This window comes from Centroberyx affinis, unplaced genomic scaffold (genome assembly GCF_046629955.1).
Source record: "Centroberyx affinis isolate AG114_WGS23_722 - 3 ecotype Tasmania unplaced genomic scaffold, CSIRO-AGI_Caff_v1 ptg000932l_1, whole genome shotgun sequence".
In the NCBI taxonomy this organism is placed as follows: Eukaryota; Metazoa; Chordata; class Actinopteri; order Beryciformes; family Berycidae; genus Centroberyx; species Centroberyx affinis.
In genome coordinates, this window is record NW_027279509.1 from 1 (window position 1) to 18,030 (window position 18,030).

The 18,030-nt window shown below is 42.4% G+C and overlaps 4 protein-coding genes across 5 annotated transcripts; 2 read left to right on the forward strand and 2 right to left on the reverse strand.

Moving 5' to 3' along the window:
- Positions 1–1,214: 1,214 nt before the first annotated feature.
- Positions 1,215–2,878, reverse strand: LOC139645942 (trypsin-3). Its single transcript, XM_071521822.1, has 5 exons — positions 2,828–2,878; positions 2,546–2,708; positions 1,708–1,961; positions 1,478–1,614; positions 1,215–1,364 (listed from the first exon to the last, which is right to left on the reverse strand). The coding sequence occupies exons 1-5, from the start codon at positions 2,865–2,867 to the stop codon at positions 1,215–1,217; spliced, it is 744 nt and encodes a 247-aa protein (XP_071377923.1). The 5' UTR covers positions 2,868–2,878.
- A 2,406-nt stretch (positions 2,879–5,284) lies between these two features.
- Positions 5,285–6,599, reverse strand: LOC139645934 (trypsin-3-like). Its single transcript, XM_071521809.1, has 5 exons — positions 6,560–6,599; positions 6,201–6,363; positions 5,777–6,030; positions 5,548–5,684; positions 5,285–5,434 (listed from the first exon to the last, which is right to left on the reverse strand). Exons 1-5 carry the CDS (start codon positions 6,597–6,599, stop codon positions 5,285–5,287), a joined length of 744 nt encoding a protein of 247 aa, XP_071377910.1.
- A 1,106-nt stretch (positions 6,600–7,705) lies between these two features.
- Positions 7,706–11,483, forward strand: LOC139645933 (uncharacterized). The gene is made up of 3 exons (XM_071521807.1): positions 7,706–8,475; positions 9,065–9,490; positions 9,617–11,483. Exons 1-3 carry the CDS (start codon positions 8,220–8,222, stop codon positions 10,519–10,521), a joined length of 1,587 nt encoding a protein of 528 aa, XP_071377908.1. The 5' UTR covers positions 7,706–8,219; the 3' UTR covers positions 10,522–11,483.
- A 457-nt stretch (positions 11,484–11,940) lies between these two features.
- LOC139645932 (uncharacterized) lies at positions 11,941–17,829 on the forward strand. 2 transcript variants are annotated; one of them, XM_071521806.1, is made up of 3 exons: positions 11,941–12,337; positions 12,629–15,909; positions 16,072–17,829. In XM_071521806.1, exons 1-3 carry the CDS (start codon positions 11,944–11,946, stop codon positions 16,270–16,272), a joined length of 3,876 nt encoding a protein of 1,291 aa, XP_071377907.1. In that variant the 5' UTR covers positions 11,941–11,943; the 3' UTR covers positions 16,273–17,829. The 2 variants fall into 2 exon arrangements, with proteins under 2 accessions (XP_071377907.1, XP_071377906.1); XM_071521805.1 differs by having other exon boundaries at positions 12,629–17,829.
- The last annotated feature ends 201 nt before the right edge of the window (positions 17,830–18,030 follow it).

The following is an 18,030-nucleotide window of genomic DNA, read 5'->3' on the forward strand; positions in this document are numbered from 1 at the left end:
CATTTTGTGGGAATCTTTATTTTATAACAGCATTTTTCTCCCTAAAAAGTATGAACAATGTAAGTAGTAGATGTATATTTTTACACAGGCTTCAAACATTGTCACCTTGCTACTTTATACATCCATTCACTGTATAACGAAGGTGAATTTAATATAAAAGTTAGTGTGCATTTTATCAAAACAATGTAGGTCTATTCTTCACTTATGCAAGTCATACAAATACTCAAATTGTTTCAGAGGAAGTGCTGTATTGTCCAAAAAGCTACACTCAAATTAAACTTTAATTTGTTTTGTGTTGTGGTCAACAACAGAGACATGTTTTTTCAGCTTTTTATACTTTTAAAATTCATATTTATATCAAACTGTGTTGACTTCTGGCATGTATATTTTTGTCAAGAAGCCCTGAAATGGATTTGTTCTGCTGTGGACTTGTAATATTGACATGTGATGGTTGAAATCAAATGATGCTGAATTTTACAGAAATTACATTGGCGAACACATTCCACATTCCATAGTTAGACAGGAGATTTGAAGAAGATCCATAATTGTTGACTGCTTTTAAATAGATACATTTTCCTGTTTTGGTTTCAGGCTTGGTTTAATAACTTAATGAAAAAAACAATCAAATCACATCATTTGAAAAGATGTTTCTCTGGTGGACACCCTGTTGTATATATTTTTATGCTCAATTGGTTTGTCTTTGACAACAATAAAGGTCACTTTTCTATTCATGTGATTGCTATTATTTTTATGTCACAATTTGTGCATAGATTGCTAGATATATATCTTGAATAGTCTATATATTGAATGGTTAAATTCATTAAAGCCTTTGCTCTATGATATCCATGAGATGTCACTACTGCAATCCAGAAATGTTTTTGGTAACATGAAAGCTTGAAGCTTAAGGAAACTTAAATATCAGTAGGCACTACTGCATCCTGTATACATTACTACCCTAGTAGATGCCAAGAAGCCCCTAGTCGGAGCATTTTACCATATGTTGATGGGGAAAAAAACAACTTAAACTTCTTCATAGTCAGTTAAGGACCTGCTACAGCATATTTCAACGGTCCAAAGTGTTGAATTTAAATACAATGTGTAGTGTTCTGAGAAGCAGTCAAACATTAATTGGCTTTGAAAGATGTTTTTATTTTCTTGCCAACAGGTATCTACTTTCCAGGCTTAGAACAAATGTTCCCTCCAGTAAGGTTAATTTAGTTGGAGGACATGGTGCTCTTGATCCAGGAGTTGTAGTTGCAGACCTTGGCATAGACACCAGGCTTGTTCCTCTGGGCACAGCCGTAACCCCAGGACACCACACCCTGCAGCTGACCATTGCACACCACGGGGCCACCAGAGTCACCCTGACAGGAGAAGAGGCAGAGACAACAGGGTGAGACGCAAGATGAGAGCAGGGCTGTTTTGAAGTTTGGTCGGTTCCACTTTGAAATACAGTGATGATGACTTTTGTTCCTACCTGGCAAGAGTCCTTTCCTCCCTCAAGGAATCCAGCGCAGAACATGTTGGAGGTGATCTGTCCGGGGTAGGAGCTCCTGCAGCTGCTGTCGCTCAGGATGGGGGCATCCAGGCACCTCAGGCGATCAGGGTAGTTGCCTAGAGGGGAAGGAAAGAATGTAGTATATATGAATTTTGCCATCAGTTTCTAACAGGTTTTTTACCTGAATGTGATTGTTGCTGTTTCCTTACTGCCAGAGCTGCTGGTGTTTCCCCATCCGGAGATCAGACAGCGAGTGCCTGAGCTGGCACAGCTAGAGGGCAGGGACACGGTGCGGACGTAGTTGTTCAGGGTGGCGGGCTTGCTCAGCTTGATCAGCATGATGTCGTTGTCCAGGTTGCGGCTGCTGTAGCGGGGGTGCTTGATGACCTTGGCAGAGTTGATGAACTGCTCAGTGCCCTCATTGACAGCGATGTTGTGCTCACCGAGACGCACCTGGATGCGGCTGCGGAGAGAGGCATGAGGTAAATCACGCATTTGTTAAAACCAAAAACAGTAATCCCAGACTGAACCACCAAAAGAGGTTTCATATGAATGTAGCCTTAATGTCCAGTGTTGGGGATTCGCTTCACTACATATAATTGCACTAGTAGTTTAATTACATTTTGTAGTTGGCCTAACTTGGTGGTAGTTCAACTAAATTCTAATATGAATGGTGTTTTCAGTAGTAGCCTATATTCCTTTTGTGTCATTTTGAGGTCTAGTGAATGACTGCAACTACAAAGTATTTTGAATATAAAAGAAAGGGAATTGCATTTTTTTCCCCCTTTTTTACTAAAGTAGGTTAACTACTATTTCTAAGTAACTTATGTTAACAAAACTGTACTTCTCTTGTGAGTAACTTTGCTAGTTCAATTTCCTCCAGTGTGAAGTAGCTACTAACCTATGCTTTCAAAGTAGCCTCCCCAACACTGCTAATGCATCTTTCTACTTCAAAAATTGTCATTTTTTGGAAATTAGCTGGTTTGTGGCAGCCTTGTGGTATAACAGTAAAGTCAGTTGAATCTAAAATAGAACCTATGCACTTACGACTTGTAGCAGTGAGCGGCAGACACCACCCAGGTGCTGGAGATCAGGGAGCCTCCACAGAAGTGGTAGCCAGAGCTCAGAGAGACCTGGTAGGCAACAGAGTTCTTTCTGCACTCATATCCTCCCACAATCTTGTCGTCCTCATCCTCAATGGGGGCAGCAACTGATGGAGAGAGAGAATAAACCAATATTTGGCTTTTACAGGATAGTAATAATCAAAAAAAGTGCTCCATCTTAGACATCTTGTCAGTGATACAACACTTCTTTAGTTTTCATACTCACATGCCACTGCGAACAGAGCCAGAAGAATGAAAGCCTTCATGATTGTGCCGGTCTTTGCCTCGGTGCCAGAACCACTATTCTGTCGTCCCCTTTAAACCCCTCTGTCCCTTCGTTATCTGATTGGCCAAGGACACATATTTCCATTTTCACCTTTCAAACAGTAACACATGCGTGAAAACACATCTGGTAGACGAGAGCCAACATAATGATGATGTGTCTTTTCTTCCCACCACCACCCTAGTGTACTGGGTTTATGAAAAATATGACTATAATTTTGTTTCTGTTTGACAATCCTGCAGGAGTTCAAAGCAAAACATTTTGCCTTTGCCAATATCCTCATAAAATGTCTGTTTATCACTCAATGAACGGTACTATATTGGTTTAAATCACAGTTTATTACAGATGGCATTGAGAGGAAAGACCAATAACTTTTAAAGCAACATTGTCCATCAATTGTCTGCATTTCACCATAGTTTTTATTTATTTCACCTCCAGTCCTCATATTTGTATTCATAGCCACATAGGTGACCTAGATCAGTGATTCTCAACCTTTTCCATATCAAGGACACCTAATTTAGTCCCCATTATGGCCACGGACCCCCATTTAATGAGATTTTGTCTCTCAGACCCAAATCTGAAAATATTTGTATTGTTAGATATGTTTTTGTCCAAAATCCCATGACTATCTGCAATGTAGGTGGAGAGATGTCAGTGAAACTATGATCAAAATAGTCATTCTTATACATTCTCTAATTGTCTTAACAATTAATTTAACAATTCATCAGTTTGCTGGGGACCCCCTGGAACCCCCTCAAGGACCCCTGGTGGTGCCACGGACCGCACGTTGAGAACCACTGACCTAGACCATGGAATGAAAACCACCTGTTCCTTTGCACTGTGGAAAGGGACTTGTCATCAATGCGGCTATACTATAAAGGTACATTTCCTCATTTTTGTTTCTAGTGAAAAATGATTGTTTCCTGCTTTTTGTGTTCCTGGTTCATAAAACACTGAGTACACAAATAAATCAAAACCAAACAAAACAGAGATTGATGTCAAATTGTCATTTTTTTATTGTTTATTTTAATGCAGTCATACTGTAAGTGTACAATACATTTCTTTTATACATTTTCTATCACACATTAATAATGTATGTTTTGCTTCAGGGGGAACAATGTTAGGTCTCCCTTCTTTTTTCTTACAAATGTTTTTTCTTGACTATGTGCCACTAAGATTGTTTGGGGTTGTTTGCTGTGGTCATGTCATTCTTTAGTACTCATTTGTACTGTGATGATGTATGTATTGAAACTTAACATATTTTCATTTGAAATGAATGGATTAATGAAATCTAGGTTTATTCGGTTACATATAATTCTGTCATCTTAATGGTGTTAGTCAAGTACTTAGTAAGGAGAGCTACCATTTTTCTTCTTATGCATGAAAAAATCAACTTCCAATTGAATCTTTGTGTTTACTTATGTTTGTATACAGTATTCATATTGTAATCTTCTCTTGTCACATCAGTAAACTAAAGCAAGAAATATCCCAGGAAAAAAAAATTTTGGTTGTAAAAATTTCAAGAAATAAACAGAATATTTATCATCCAAAGCCACTGAGTCAACATTTAATGGTTATGCATAATTAAGTTTATTGATATGAGTATCACATTGTCAATATCATATATTTATGAAGCAAGAAATCTGTGATGGTCATTTTCTCTGAATGATGTAGTCCCTGTATGCCAAACTACTTTTAGCATTCCCTGAATGTACATTCATCAAATATTCCACACTGCTTCTTAAACATTTGAGTTGGTAATTTACAGAAACTGTTCTTTATGTTTTGTCATTTTTTTATGAAGTATTTCATCTCAAAAATCAGTGAAAATGAAATTTCTTTAGTAGTAGTTGTTTAGTAGTAGTTGTAGCTTCACTGATAAAAAAAACAAACATATTTAGAAAAATGACCCAGTAAATGGCAAACTATTGCATTAACACTAATAAAACCAAATTAAAACCAGATTAAAACTGAACAAAGTATCGTAAATGTAGGACTAAATTAGCACATATATCACAAAATATTGCATCATTTTCTTTTTGCATTTTTATGAGGAAATTATCAAATATGATACTAAAAGTATGGTTATACATATTTTCAACTGATAAAGTTTCATTCAGGAGAAAAACAGGAGAAAAATAGGAGAAAAAAGTGAAAAAAACAAAACAACAACAACAACTATTTACTTGTGGTACCTGCTTAATACTTGAATAAGCACTAATTAGGTATTTGTTCTCAGCATGATTTTCTGTTCCTGGTTACATACCTGCTTTATCCAACACCAGAAAAACAAAACAAGACAGAGACTGATGTCAATCTTTAATCTTTTTATTTTCTTGTGGCAGTTGTTACAGTCATGGGTCCCTTCAGAGAACAAATGTTCCCTCCAGTAAGGTTAATTTAGTTGGAGGACATGGTGCTCTTGATCCAGGAGTTGTAGTTGCAGACCTTGGCATAGACACCAGGCTTGTTCCTCTGGGCACAGCCGTAACCCCAGGACACCACACCCTGCAGCTGACCATTGCACACCACGGGGCCACCAGAGTCACCCTGACAGGAGAAGAGGCAGAGACAACAGGGTGAGACGCAAGATGAGAGCAGGGCTGTTTTGAAGTTTGGTCGGTACCACTTTGAAATACAGTGATGATGACTTTTGTTCCTACCTGGCAAGAGTCCTTTCCTCCCTCAAGGAATCCAGCGCAGAACATGTTGGAGGTGATCTGTCCGGGGTAGGAGCTCCTGCAGCTGCTGTCGCTCAGGATGGGGGCATCCAGGCACCTCAGGCGATCAGGGTAGTTGCCTAGAGGGGAAGGAAAGAATGTAGTATATATGAATTTTGCCATCAGTTTCTAACAGGTTTTTACCTGAATGTGATTGTTGCTGTTTCCTTACTGCCAGAGCTGCTGGTGTTTCCCCATCCGGAGATCAGACAGCGAGTGCCTGAGCTGGCACAGCTAGAGGGCAGGGACACGGTGCGGACGTAGTTGTTCAGGGTGGCGGGCTTGCTCAGCTTGATCAGCATGATGTCGTTGTCCAGGTTGCGGCTGCTGTAGCGGGGGTGCTTGATGACCTTGGCAGAGTTGATGAACTGCTCAGTGCCCTCATTGACAGCGATGTTGTGCTCACCGAGACGGACCTGGATGCGGCTGCGGAGAGAGAAATAGAGGTGGTGGTGATGGATCAATCAACTATCAGCTATTTTCTACATTCAGCATTGCCAGATATAGGGTAAGGCTGGAATGTGACTGCTTCTTAGTTTGTTAAGTCTCAAGAAAATGCAAGCTTGTTAATTCTGAGCCAGTAGATGTTTACTCACGACTTGTAGCAGTGAGCGGCAGACACCACCCAGGTGCTGGAGATCAGGGAGCCTCCACAGAAGTGGTAGCCAGAGCTCAGAGAGACCTGGTAGGCAACAGAGTTCTTTCTGCACTCGTATCCTCCCACAATCTTGTCGTCCTCATCCTCAATGGGGGCAGCAACTTCAACACAAAAATAAGGTGTTACAGTTGTACCTATTTTGAAATGGGTTTAAAACTCATCACTTCATTTGGAGGTTAGCAGTAACATAATCTAGAACTCTTTTCATCCTGCTATAACATTCAATACAGAAAGTAATGAAGAAAATCAGCTTTGCCCCTAAATTTAGTCTCCATGCATAAAACTACAAGAGCTTACATGCCACAGCGAACAGGGTCAGAAGAATGAAGTACTTCATGATTGCGTCGTGCAACTACTAGACCTACACAAGCTGCACTGGGTCTTATATATGTAACCTGATGGCTCTTTATCTGATATTCTCAAGGATTTGTACTTTTCCGTGTAGCCTACTGTACACATTGATTAAACATTATCTCCCCTGGGAAACGGCAGCATGGTCAAAGAGAGCAACACGTGGATGCACACGACTCATTCATTGAGAGTCATCTGTCAGTTGAATTTTAATTCTCTGCAACACTAAAGATTTGAATCTTGCAATTACAATACTTAATTTAATATTATATTTAATATTTAATTTAATACTGAATAAAATAAATAACAGATAAAGATTGAACATTATTTATTATTATGGAGAAATTACAATAATTTGTTATTCATTGTATTGAAATAGGCCTATGTATTGCAATAACATTCTGAAGTGTATAAAATGAAATAACTGCCAGTGATTTTAGACATAATACAGGCTAACTAATTTAATGTAATAAAAACGTGATTATTACGGGGCTGTGATCACAGTGTTAAGCTACGACCATTATTCCTTCAGATCCCATTAAAGATTATTGCAATAAATCGATGATATGCCACCTGGTAGTTGTACCTGACCTGAGTCTGGCTAATGTTTACATTTTCCTAACTTTGCTTGGTCCTGAACATACCCCCTTAGTGACGTCAATAGAAAGCGACTGTCTTCGGTTTGTGTATCGGCAGGTGAGCTAACAGCTGCATCAAATGTGTTTTGGTTTTGTTTTGCCTCTCGTGTACTTATCATGAGGTAAGAAATAGAACATTTTCACCTTTGTACCCAGGTGTAGTTGTTTTTTGCTGGCATTTCAGATGAGGTTGCAGCTTAACTTGGTCCTGTGGTAGCGAGTTAGCTAGCTACATTGCAAGATCAGCACCTAATGTATGCGGAATGCGCAACCATTGCGGATGTGGTGCAGAAAAAAATGCGCATCGATGCGACAGAATACAGAAGTCAACATCACTGCCAAATATGAGCATAGCTATTTGAATATTCTACAGCGACGATGTTGTAAACAAGGTTATGTTTTGTTCTTGCATTTCAGCTCTAGGAGCGATCCCCTACCTGGATGTTGCAACTTGCTGTAAATCAGCTGACCGTTTAGATGCAGCACTTAAGCCTCTCCAGTTGTACACCTTGAACTTCTTGCACTTAAGTTTTTTTCATAAGGCACATGTGTTTTTATAAACATATCCATATCAATGAAAATGATAGAAATGGATTTAAATGACTGTAGCTAGCCATAAATGTCTCTCTTGACTCCGTGGTCTAATCAGGAACAGGATGAATGTATCTTTAACGAACTTGCACAACTTGATTACTTGAATAACTTGATACATAATGTTGAAAATCAAAGTACTTATTTATGTTTCCCCTTAATGATATAGCTGTATATTTCATATGCAGCATCAGCCTGTAGTCTGTGTGCCACTAGTACCCTAAGCAGGTTAATAATTATTTGATATAATGTACTTAGCACTTGTAATATACTTTGCAGTAAGTTCAATCATACGGTGAACTTCCATTAATGGGGCAGAAGCTGTCAGTAACAGAATTGGCCCACCAGTCAGTTCTTCTGTAAACCAGGCCTGACTCATGACTGAGTACTACGAGGAGGGGGGGCTGCTGTATGAGCAATCACCTCCCATGCACATCAAGGTGGAGTCTCCCGAGGGACCCTTTGGAGGGGGAGTCTCAGAAGACGGCTTCCCCAGGGAGGATGAGGACTCGGAGGGCAGCTGTGACCAGAACAGTGGATTACCTGGAGGACTGCCTTTCAATGTGGTAGTGGTGCATCCTAACATCATGGCGCCAGGCATGTCCTCAGATGACCTCTTGTCCATTGAACAAAGTAAGCTCTAATACGTTCAAGGCCATAATAAGAAACAGGATCCCACACATCCTTTATGTTTAAACTGCTGCTCAGCATATGCAACAAATAGGCAACAATGTTTTAACATGTAAGATTATGGAATTATTTTATTACCAGTGTATATAAACCCAGTTAGGATAGGCAACAATAAATCAAATTCAAGCTAAACACTTAAAATATTTTTTTAACTAAGGGTATATTTAGCTTCAATATGACTGCTGGTAGCACATCCACAATTGGGAAAAATTCATCTTTAATGCTCTGATGGAGGCTTTTCTTGCCAAAATGTGTCATTGCTTTGTGGTGTGTGCCACAAAACACAGACATGTGCCAAAAGTGCCATAAAGGAAATGCAAGTATTGAATGTAGTCATTTATTTCCAATTTTGGATGTGCTCCTTCACTCTTTTTTGAGTAGTCATATTGGATTACATATTTTTTTTGGCTCAGCACTCCACAAACAAGAATTCCCTTGTTGAGGTGCACTTCTCTGCCTCACACAGCACATTTAGCTTCACTTTCTTTTTTCTCTTTTTTTGGGGGGCATCTTCTCGCCTCTTTCTCTGCAGACAGAGCAATGTCAGCAGCATTGGCTGCTGGTGGCGCAGGTAAAAGGAAGAGTCGTTTCAGTGGAGCAGAGCTGGAGGTGTTGGTGTCAGAAGTAACTCGGTGTGAAGGAGAGCTGTTCGGTCCTGCAGGAAGGCTCCGGCGACGGGAGAGAGAGCGCATCTGGGCAGGAATCCTGGAGAGAGTCAACGCCGTGTCCAGAGTCCCACGTACCCTTCGAGAGGTGAAGAAGCGCTGGGATGACTTGAAGAGACGCAATGGGGGCAGGCTGGCAGACGCCCGCCACCGCAGCTGTTACCTGCCATCCAGCAGAGGGGCGTCAATGCTTGGACGGCCATCCCAGTCAAGCCCCAGGCTTCAACACACCAGGCAAAAGCAAAGCACCAGACCAAAGGCCAGTTTCCCATGCTTCACTGACTCTGATCCAGGTAAAAATTAGTTGTCTAATTGCTCTGCTATTTTTCTTTGTAGGTTCCTATGATTATAGATGTGATATATATGGTTACATTTTATTAAAGGCTTATTATTTTTCCTTCTGTTGGTTTTTTTTGCAGTTGGAGGAGGGGAAGGATCAGAGAGAGATGGTTTGGAGAAAGATGAGGACAATCCTGAACGCGAGCGAGAGGTGGGAGAGCCAGAGTGTGAAGCAGCAGAGAACAGCATGGAGGACAAATTGGGGTTAGGACTAGGTCTGGGCATAGGACCGCCCCCTCCATCAGAACGGTGGCTGCCTCCTTCCCCCCTCTACAGTGCTCCTTTCCTCAACGGCAGCCCTCAGCCTAGTCCTCAGCCGTCACTTGGAGCACAGCAGGGTCCCCTTGAGGCCCCGCCGCGCAGCTCATGGCTTGAAGATGAGCTCCGAGGGCTAGGAGAAGCAGCCATTCAGCTCGGGGATCGTGTAGAGAAGAGTCTGCGGGAGTTTGGGGAGGGGTTCAGACATGACATGAGAACACTAGTTGCTTCCCAGGAGGCACTCGCAGTCAGTCTACAGCAAAACAATGTCCTCTTGCAAAGGCTTTTAGGAGTGCTTGAGGCGCAGCAACAGCCACAGCAACAACATCGTATTCAACAGCCACACCAGTCACAAACATCCCAACAGCACATACCGCCACAACAGGCTCAGCAGCAGCAGCTACAACAAATCGAGCCACAGCAGCAGCAGCAACAACAGCAACAACAGCAACAACAACGGATCGATCCACCACAGCAACCACAGCTACATCATCAGCAGCAGCCTCATGTAGTACAGCAACAGTCACAACAGCACCAAACGCAAATACAGCAGCCGCAGGTCACTCAGCGTTCAAATAATCAGTCAGCTGGAGCGGTGGTGTCCGCACCATTGCCGCCGGATATACATGGTACTTTTCACCCTGATCCACCCACAGACATAAATGGAACTGTGCAGAGGCCACGGCGAGGAAGAGCTGCAGATCACCGGCGTAGAAGACGGCGTTGAGGGGAAATTACTTCACAAAGACTTGAAGAACACATTGCGCTTATTTATTTGCTGTTTCAAAATCTGACTTGAAATTATGCTCTTTTTCTATTGACAATGTTTCTGTAAAGAATATACTGTAGACTGGGTGTTTTTTGGAGTGAGAGAGTCTTGCTTTCCACTCCATCTCAGACTTATGTTTTTTCTTTGGAGAAGACTGGAGTCAGTGGATAAGAAACTCAAAACACATGAGATAATAGTGATGGCCTTAACATTAGCTTGGTTCCTCAGAAATACATAGTCTTGTGCTCATAAACTCAGACTTCCTGAAAAACAGTTGTTCTGTGGAGTGACAACTTCACCCATGAGACTACATTACCCAGTCAACAACATAGGTGCTCATGTTTAATATGCATGTCATTGTACATGCTTTGCAGCAGAGGTCCGACGCTCATGATGTTCCTACTAGTTCAGTACTGTCTGAAGGCTATAGATACACTAATTACATTGTCATAAAGTACTTGTAATCTGCAGCTGTTACCATATATTGTAGAGGTATATAGCTATTGTAATTACCTGCAAATGTATGCTTGTGCTTTGTTAACAGTTTCATGGTACATATTTCCCGGCCTTGGTTGGACAATAAAGTTAGATTGTGTTCTGTTCAGTGCGTTTTGAGACAAACATGATAAATCTTACAAAAATACCAGTTTTTGGCAAATGACCATTCTCTCCCAAAGGGTTAGGTTAGATGCATCTCAGTAGGCTTCAGGTTTTCATGTCTCTGGTGGAATTTATAAAGCATACATAAGTATGTATAGGGCTATTTATTATAATCTTGCATGCAGTAAGGTTGTGTACGTTGATCGTTGCAAGCAAACAGCAAATGGCCATCATCTGCGTACAATTTTGCACAACTTATATTTTGTAGATAGCTATTGTTCCGCTGAAATGTATCAACTAAACTTTAATAAAGTCAGACATGGGCTACAAATAAATCCATTTGATCGGTCGTGGATTTGTCACATAGTGAATTAATAGTTTCAACGGATACATTGATGGCTCTGTTAAAAAAAACTGATGTAGGAGCAATAGGCTACATAAGTGAGGGTTGCTTGACAGGCGTCTGCTTCCACTCTTGCATAGGAAGAAACAGCGCTACACAACATAAAACCCGCCAGAAAGCGAAAAAAAAAAAGCGTATAGTTTGTCACGTTTAAAAAAAAAACTATTATGTGAGTGTTTGGTGTACACAACAGCAAAATCATGATGTTATTGTGAGAAAGGTGTTTAGAATGTTGGACTTTAAATTACATATTCAAAAACGTTGGATTTATGGTAATCAGTGGGGCTTTTATTGTGAAGGTGTTGACCGGAAGTCCGGTTTATTTTTCTGGCTAGGATGATACTTGTGCTCTAGACAAGGGGGTGCATGGGTGAAACATGGCCGCCGTAGACCCATCGGAGTCCCCGAAACGGCAGAAATCCCCTGTCGAGGAGGTGGCAACACCAGGGGAAAAGACCGAGGTGTGCGAATCGGAATGTAATTTAAAACCGGCGGGTGAAATAGCAAGTGCAAAATCCGCGGAGAGCCCCACCGGTGGACAAGAAGCCACTGTTAGCAACGATGGCGATCATATTGCCAGCCATTCTGAGGTTAGTGGCGAGCCTGAAGCTGACACAACGACATGTAATTCACTGGAAGATCCAAAATCGACAGAAAAAATGGCCCACAACACCGAGGTGGCTAGCAGCGTTCAGCGGAGTTTCGACTGGTCCGACACGGAAGACGACGATGAAGATTTGCAAACGCGCAAGGAAAAAATTGGGAACTCTGGTATGCTAACGTTGTTTCTGTGTATTTATACTAGCTTTAGCTTCCAGGCTAACGTTAGCTGTAGCTCTCACTACCGCTTTAACCCACCAGCATCTGGAGTAACGTTAGTTTCCATAATATAAACAAGTTACCCTCCGCCAAAATGGTTTGTTCTCTGTGCTTGAATGGGGCCACTCTTTTATTAGCATACAGTTTATTAGGTGACCGAAATATCAGCAACCACTGATGAGGTAGGTTGCTTATTGCTCATTATTAGTGAAAATATTACCATGATGTTCTTTTCTCCTCTAGACCACAATAATGATGTGGAGAAACCCGAGGTGCAGCCAGATACACTTGTTGAAGCTACCTCTGATGCAGATGCGCAAGAGATTCACAAAGAAAAGTCACATTCTGACGAGAAGAGCACCGTAAAGGATGTGGGTGACAAACTGGTGGGAGAAGTTGATGGGATAGAGGAAGTGGAAGATGATGGTGATGATGAAGATGCAGGTAGAGGAGAGGAAGCTGATACATTTGCTAAACCAAGAAGGTGGGGTCTGCAGTGCAAAGAGTGTGGGATGAGGTTCACCCGACGTGAGACGTTCAATCTTCACCGTCACTTCCATGCACACGAGGATGAGCTGACCCCCCTTACCTGTAAAGAATGCGGCCTTACCTTTCAACACCGCAGCAGCCTCATCAAACATCGAAATGAGCATAAAGAGAAGGAGGAGCAAGTCATAACTCCAAAGAGGGAGGTACACACAAGGGAGATACACACAAGGGATGACAGGAGTTTTAAGTGTGCCCAATGTGAGAAAATTTTCCCTACAGTGGATAAGCTGAGGGACCACAACTGCAACAGTATCCCAGAAAAGCCTTACCACTGCCCCCTGTGCCGCCAAGAGTTCCAGTTTAAGGTATCTGTCACCAAGCACATGCAGTCCCACTCCCTGGAGAGCATCTTTACATGCCAAGAGTGCTATCAGAATTTCCCCGACAGTGCGACCCTGCGGTTACACCAGCGATGTCATGCCGCCCTGAAACCCTACGAATGCCCTGAGTGCGGCATGGTATTCAAACACTACTCTGTCATGGAAGACCATCGTCGTAAGCACACGGAGAACATGCGCTCTCACCAGTGCAATGTCTGTGGTAAGACCTTCAAGTATAGCAGCCTCCTGCATCAGCATCAGTATCTGCACACAGGCCAGAAGCCCTTCCGCTGCCCCGAATGCGGTAAAAAATTTGCCTTTGCCCAGAACATGAAGGCGCACTGCCGTCAGCATAGGCTGCATGATAACAACCCCCTCTCCTCTGCTGATCAGCCTAGCAAGCAGGCCCCTGTGCCTGTACATGAGACAGCTAGAGGACCGGGAAAGGAGAATACAAACCAGAGCGAGGAACCAAAACGTGTGTTCAGCTGTCCCCTTTGTCCACAGACCTCCTATACACCTGCTAACCTGAGAGCCCACATGCTTATTCATGAGGCAGAGTATGAAAAGATTGACAGCAGATCCAGGCCTGCAAGGGAGGATGTTGACAAGACCTGGGAAAAAGGACACACCTGTCCCCACTGTCCAAGTATTTTTCGTGATGAGCCAAGTTTCTATGGACATTTGTTAAAAGTCCACAAGTCTATAGCACACTATTTAGAAAAGGTGAAGACAGGACCTGTACGTAAAGCTTCTCCATTTAGTAGTGATAATGTGCAAGGAAAATGGAGGAGTGATGGAATAAGTAGTAAGTCATACAAGTGTTCAGAGTGTGGCAAAATGTTCCGTCACCGCTCGGTGTTAGAGTTGCATATGCGCATTCATTCCAAGGACAAGCCTTACCAGTGCAAAGTGTGTGGCAAGGGCTTTCGATTCAGCAGCTACCTACAGCAACATCTCATCATCCACACAGGCAAGAAGCCATACAAATGTCCTGACTGTGGGAAGGACTTTGCCTTCCTTCAGAACATGAAGACCCATCAAAAGCTGCATCAAGAGAAACCATTCCGTTGTACTAGCTGCCGTAAAGGTTATAGCGATGAGGCCCAACTTCAGCACCACATGTTGTCTCATAATGGGGAGAAACCTCATAAGTGTGACCTTTGTGACAAGAGCTTTGGATTAGCCTATCTGCTCCGTGATCACATGAACACACATACAGGAGAGAGACCTCATCGCTGTGACGAGTGCCACAAATCCTTTTCCTGGTTTAGCAGCCTCCTAGTACATCAGAAAATCCATGCTCGCAAGCGCCAAGGTTTCAGCCAGTATAATTCCTTTCCAGCGGGCACTAGGATGAGAGGCAGGGGGAGCAGGGGAAGGAGAGGGGGTAGGTTTGCGTGGACCTGGCCTAGATCAGTTGGAGCCTCAGGGATGGTTGCCTCTCAGCAGCCACCTCCATATCAAGTTCCTACACTGAGAGATGCTGAGTTGCACAGGAGGGCAGTCCAACCACACACTCCCATGCTATCATCTCGCATGGAATTACAAGGCAGACAGCAGAAGGAGCCGTGGCTGTCAGAGGTTCACCCTCCACCAGTCCAGTGGAAGGTGGATGGTGGAGAAGTAATGCCTGTTCCACTGTCTCAGCAGTCTCAGCCACATTTAGCACCGCAGCAGACACAGTTTGACAGCCCACCACAAGCAGGCCTACAGCAACACCATCAGAGAAGTCCAGGCTGGATAGATAGCCCTTTGATATCTCAGTCTGGCCCGACTTCAGTTCAGAGTTTAGAGTCATTGCACATGAAAGAGGGCACTGTTTCAATTGTCAGCTCCCTTCCAGCAGCTGTGCCAAATAAATCCAGTCCGTCAGTTGTGAGTGAGATTGAGCAGCACAGACAACCCAAGTCTGTGACTTGGAGTAGCACACCGGCACCCACAGCACTAGCCTCCACTAGCTCTTCGCAACATGAATTTCCTGTTTCCCCAACCTACATGGAAGGGGCAGCACTTTGGAGTGTAAGACCTACTCCGCTAGCATCAACTTCACAGAGCTCTCCAAATAAGCTTGGTCAAGAGCTTCAACTGCCAAGATGGTCAAGTGCCCCAGTGTCAACGCAAAAGGCTGGGAATGAGCCATCCACACCATCTAAAAAAGATGACAGTAGAGTGTGGGACTTAAGTAATCCTCAAGTAATACAGTCGACTGTTAGCCAGCCAGAAAAGCCATGGAATGGTTGTGAGCCGCAAAAACAGTGGGCTTCAGGCTTAGCAGGTGCATCCACCTCAGCTCAAATAGACCAAAGCAGTGCTATGTCCGTTTCAACCCCTGTATCTCATGGGGTAGGTAGCACCTTGTGGGACTTCCAAACACCGGCAGGCATTCCAAAGACTATAAGCCCCTCTGACAAATTAGGCAGTAATCAAGAATTTCAGCTACAGCAAAAGCAGGTGTCATCTGGCTGGGCCAATGTACAAAGTCAGACATCCACTCAAAAGGTTCCCATCTCCATACAATATGAGCCTCACCGTTTTGCCCATGGGATAGGAACAGCGGTATGGGGTTTCCAAACTAATCCAGTGGGTCCTCAAACCCTGCTCGCTGGCCCACTCAAACCAGGGAATGGACAGGAGCTGCAGCATCAACCAATGGTAACGGGCACTCAAATAATCATAAATCAGCCTTCTCCCTTTTTCTCACCTCCACTTGCTCCGCTCCCCCCTCTTGCTTTGCCTGGCCCTCACCCTCTTCATTCTGTCGCAGTTGGTGCACTTTCAAGACCTCCACACCCAAATATCTTTTTCACACCACAGGCAGTCATGAGCGAGAGGCCACACTTGTCACAGACCCTGTCCCTACCTCAGCTTGCCCCACGGACAGAACCTCACAAACTTGGAGCCCGTTTGCCTTTTGCCCCAGAACGGCTTCTTCAGTGCATGATATGTGGGTGCTCTCTTCCTCGGGAGTTGGATCTACAGATGCATTACCTGCAACATGCACAAGGAGAGATTTGACAGTTTTACACTAGCAACAAGGTTTAGCTTTTTTGGTTTTTATAATTTCTGTCCAATAGAGCCTCATTTATTTGAACCTCAGATGTCCAATTTGACCAGTTAACTGGATGGGCATTATGAATGAAAAGATGTATGTGAAACTTTATTCAGTTGGTTGTGCACAATTAATGGAATTAATGTTGTTATATGCGATTTAAAGTCTTTCAGCTCCACATTAGACTGTAGACTGTTAATTGGAGTAGGAGGTGTATATGCATGTGCCATTGAATGAGTTTCACTGTCATTTTAAATGCATTTAAGTTATCCAAATATTTCACTGGTTTAAACAACTTCTGATGGGTGCAGATTAGTGTGGTTCTACTACATTTCATTCATTGCCAATGAAGTTTAGGTTCAGACAATATTAGTACTTTTCTAGTTCTGTTCAGATGTCATAAACCATTTGAACTGTGTTTCTTCATGTACAGTATACTGTGTGCCTTTATGAGTACAGTCTGCATGTCTGCTGTCTTGGTATTCTAGGCCTAGTTTGTGCTAAAGGTAGACTCAACAATGTGACCTCACTCCCAATATACAGAGCAACTCTTTCTAAGATACTGTAAACAAATGCAATTTTTTGTTTTTTGGGGGGAGGGGGGACTATGGTGCTCACATCTTACATGTGTCAGAACATACCATGAAAAGGTCACTGGGTACAATCCAGTTAGGAAACTTTTCTATTCACAGGGCCATTGGCCGGGCCCAATCAAAAATCGTATTCAGTGAAATTCTGATCAATATGGTATGAATTTGGTCTCAGCAAAAGTAGTTATCTAGGGGTGTCAAAGTTACCATGTAAAGGTCATTTCACAGTAAGAGTGTTCTCTAAATTTAACTCTTAAGTGACTAATGGGAACAGGGAGCAAGTAGTCTTTTATTACATAATATTGCTGACATTGTTGTCAAATAGTGAATTTTGTAATAAATTCAACTTTGATTTACGTGAAGTTTTGTCATTACTCTGTTAACATTTTTTCACAATAGTAAGGCAAACATGCAACCGATGCTATGAAAAGTCTTTTTTGCTCCGTCAGGGTGAGTCAAATTAGCTAACTGTTAACTGGCAATGTGTCATGACTAAAGAGTTTCATAGTTTGTACCTGATTGCAGTTGGTAGTACTTAGCATTCATAGTAAACTGCTGAGTGCCATGTGCTGTATATCTCTTACCAAGTACCAGTGAGGGGCTAAGGCTAATAAGAATGACCACTTCAGAGCAGAATGTACCTATATTCATAAGACTCAAGTCAACCTTTGAATAAAAAGCAATGTGTCTTTATGAATAATGACTTAATTCCCTCCAGAATTGTGTAGGTTGAGTGCAGAATCCAAACTCCTTTCCAACCCTGCTGTGTTACTACACAATATGTACATTGGTAATGGTCATTTGGGTAGATTTGGTGTGCCTATTATGTAACTAAAAATATAATTATTACTGTAAAAATTAAACCCATGATCTATTTTGTAAAGAATTGTCCCTGAGCAGTGTCTTAAGATTTAAAACATGTGCCCTACTACCTCTATCCATTGTTTTAGCATGGAGAAAAAAAATAGAAATTTCCCATGATGTCTAGATATTGGATTGAATAAAAACTTGTTTTTGATTATTGTTGTGTTGCTCAATATTTGATAGGTACGCCTACTATTTCACATTCCCTGACTTCAGGGTTATCATTTTACATTTATCAACTTTAACTTGAGTATTACTTAACACAGATGA

Bases quoted from the DNA above. Each gene is read 5' to 3' on its own strand.
- LOC139645942 (XM_071521822.1), bottom strand. From the start codon at position 2,867: ATGAAGGCTTTCATTCTTCTGGCTCTGTTCGCAGTGGCAT. The intron at 1,615-1,707 runs GTAAGGAAACAG...CTTCCCCTCTAG, and splicing joins AAACACCAGCAGCTCTGGCA to GCAACTACCCTGATCGCCTG. The intron at 1,365-1,477 runs GTAGGAACAAAA...TTCTCCTGTCAG, and splicing joins GAGGAAAGGACTCTTGCCAG to GGTGACTCTGGTGGCCCCGT.
- LOC139645934 (XM_071521809.1), bottom strand. From the start codon at position 6,599: ATGAAGTACTTCATTCTTCTGACCCTGTTCGCTGTGGCAT. The intron at 6,031-6,200 runs GTGAGTAAACAT...CTCTCTCCGCAG, and splicing joins GCCGCTCACTGCTACAAGTC to CCGCATCCAGGTCCGTCTCG. The intron at 5,685-5,776 runs GTAAGGAAACAG...CTTCCCCTCTAG, and splicing joins AAACACCAGCAGCTCTGGCA to GCAACTACCCTGATCGCCTG.
- LOC139645933 (XM_071521807.1), top strand. From the start codon at position 8,220: ATGACTGAGTACTACGAGGAGGGGGGGCTGCTGTATGAGCAATCACCT. The intron at 8,476-9,064 runs GTAAGCTCTAAT...CTTTCTCTGCAG, and splicing joins CCTCTTGTCCATTGAACAAA to ACAGAGCAATGTCAGCAGCA. The intron at 9,491-9,616 runs GTAAAAATTAGT...TTTTTTTTGCAG, and splicing joins CTTCACTGACTCTGATCCAG to TTGGAGGAGGGGAAGGATCA.
- LOC139645932 (XM_071521805.1), top strand. From the start codon at position 11,944: ATGGCCGCCGTAGACCCATCGGAGTCCCCGAAACGGCAGAAATCCCCT. The intron at 12,338-12,628 runs GTATGCTAACGT...TTTCTCCTCTAG, and splicing joins GGAAAAAATTGGGAACTCTG to ACCACAATAATGATGTGGAG.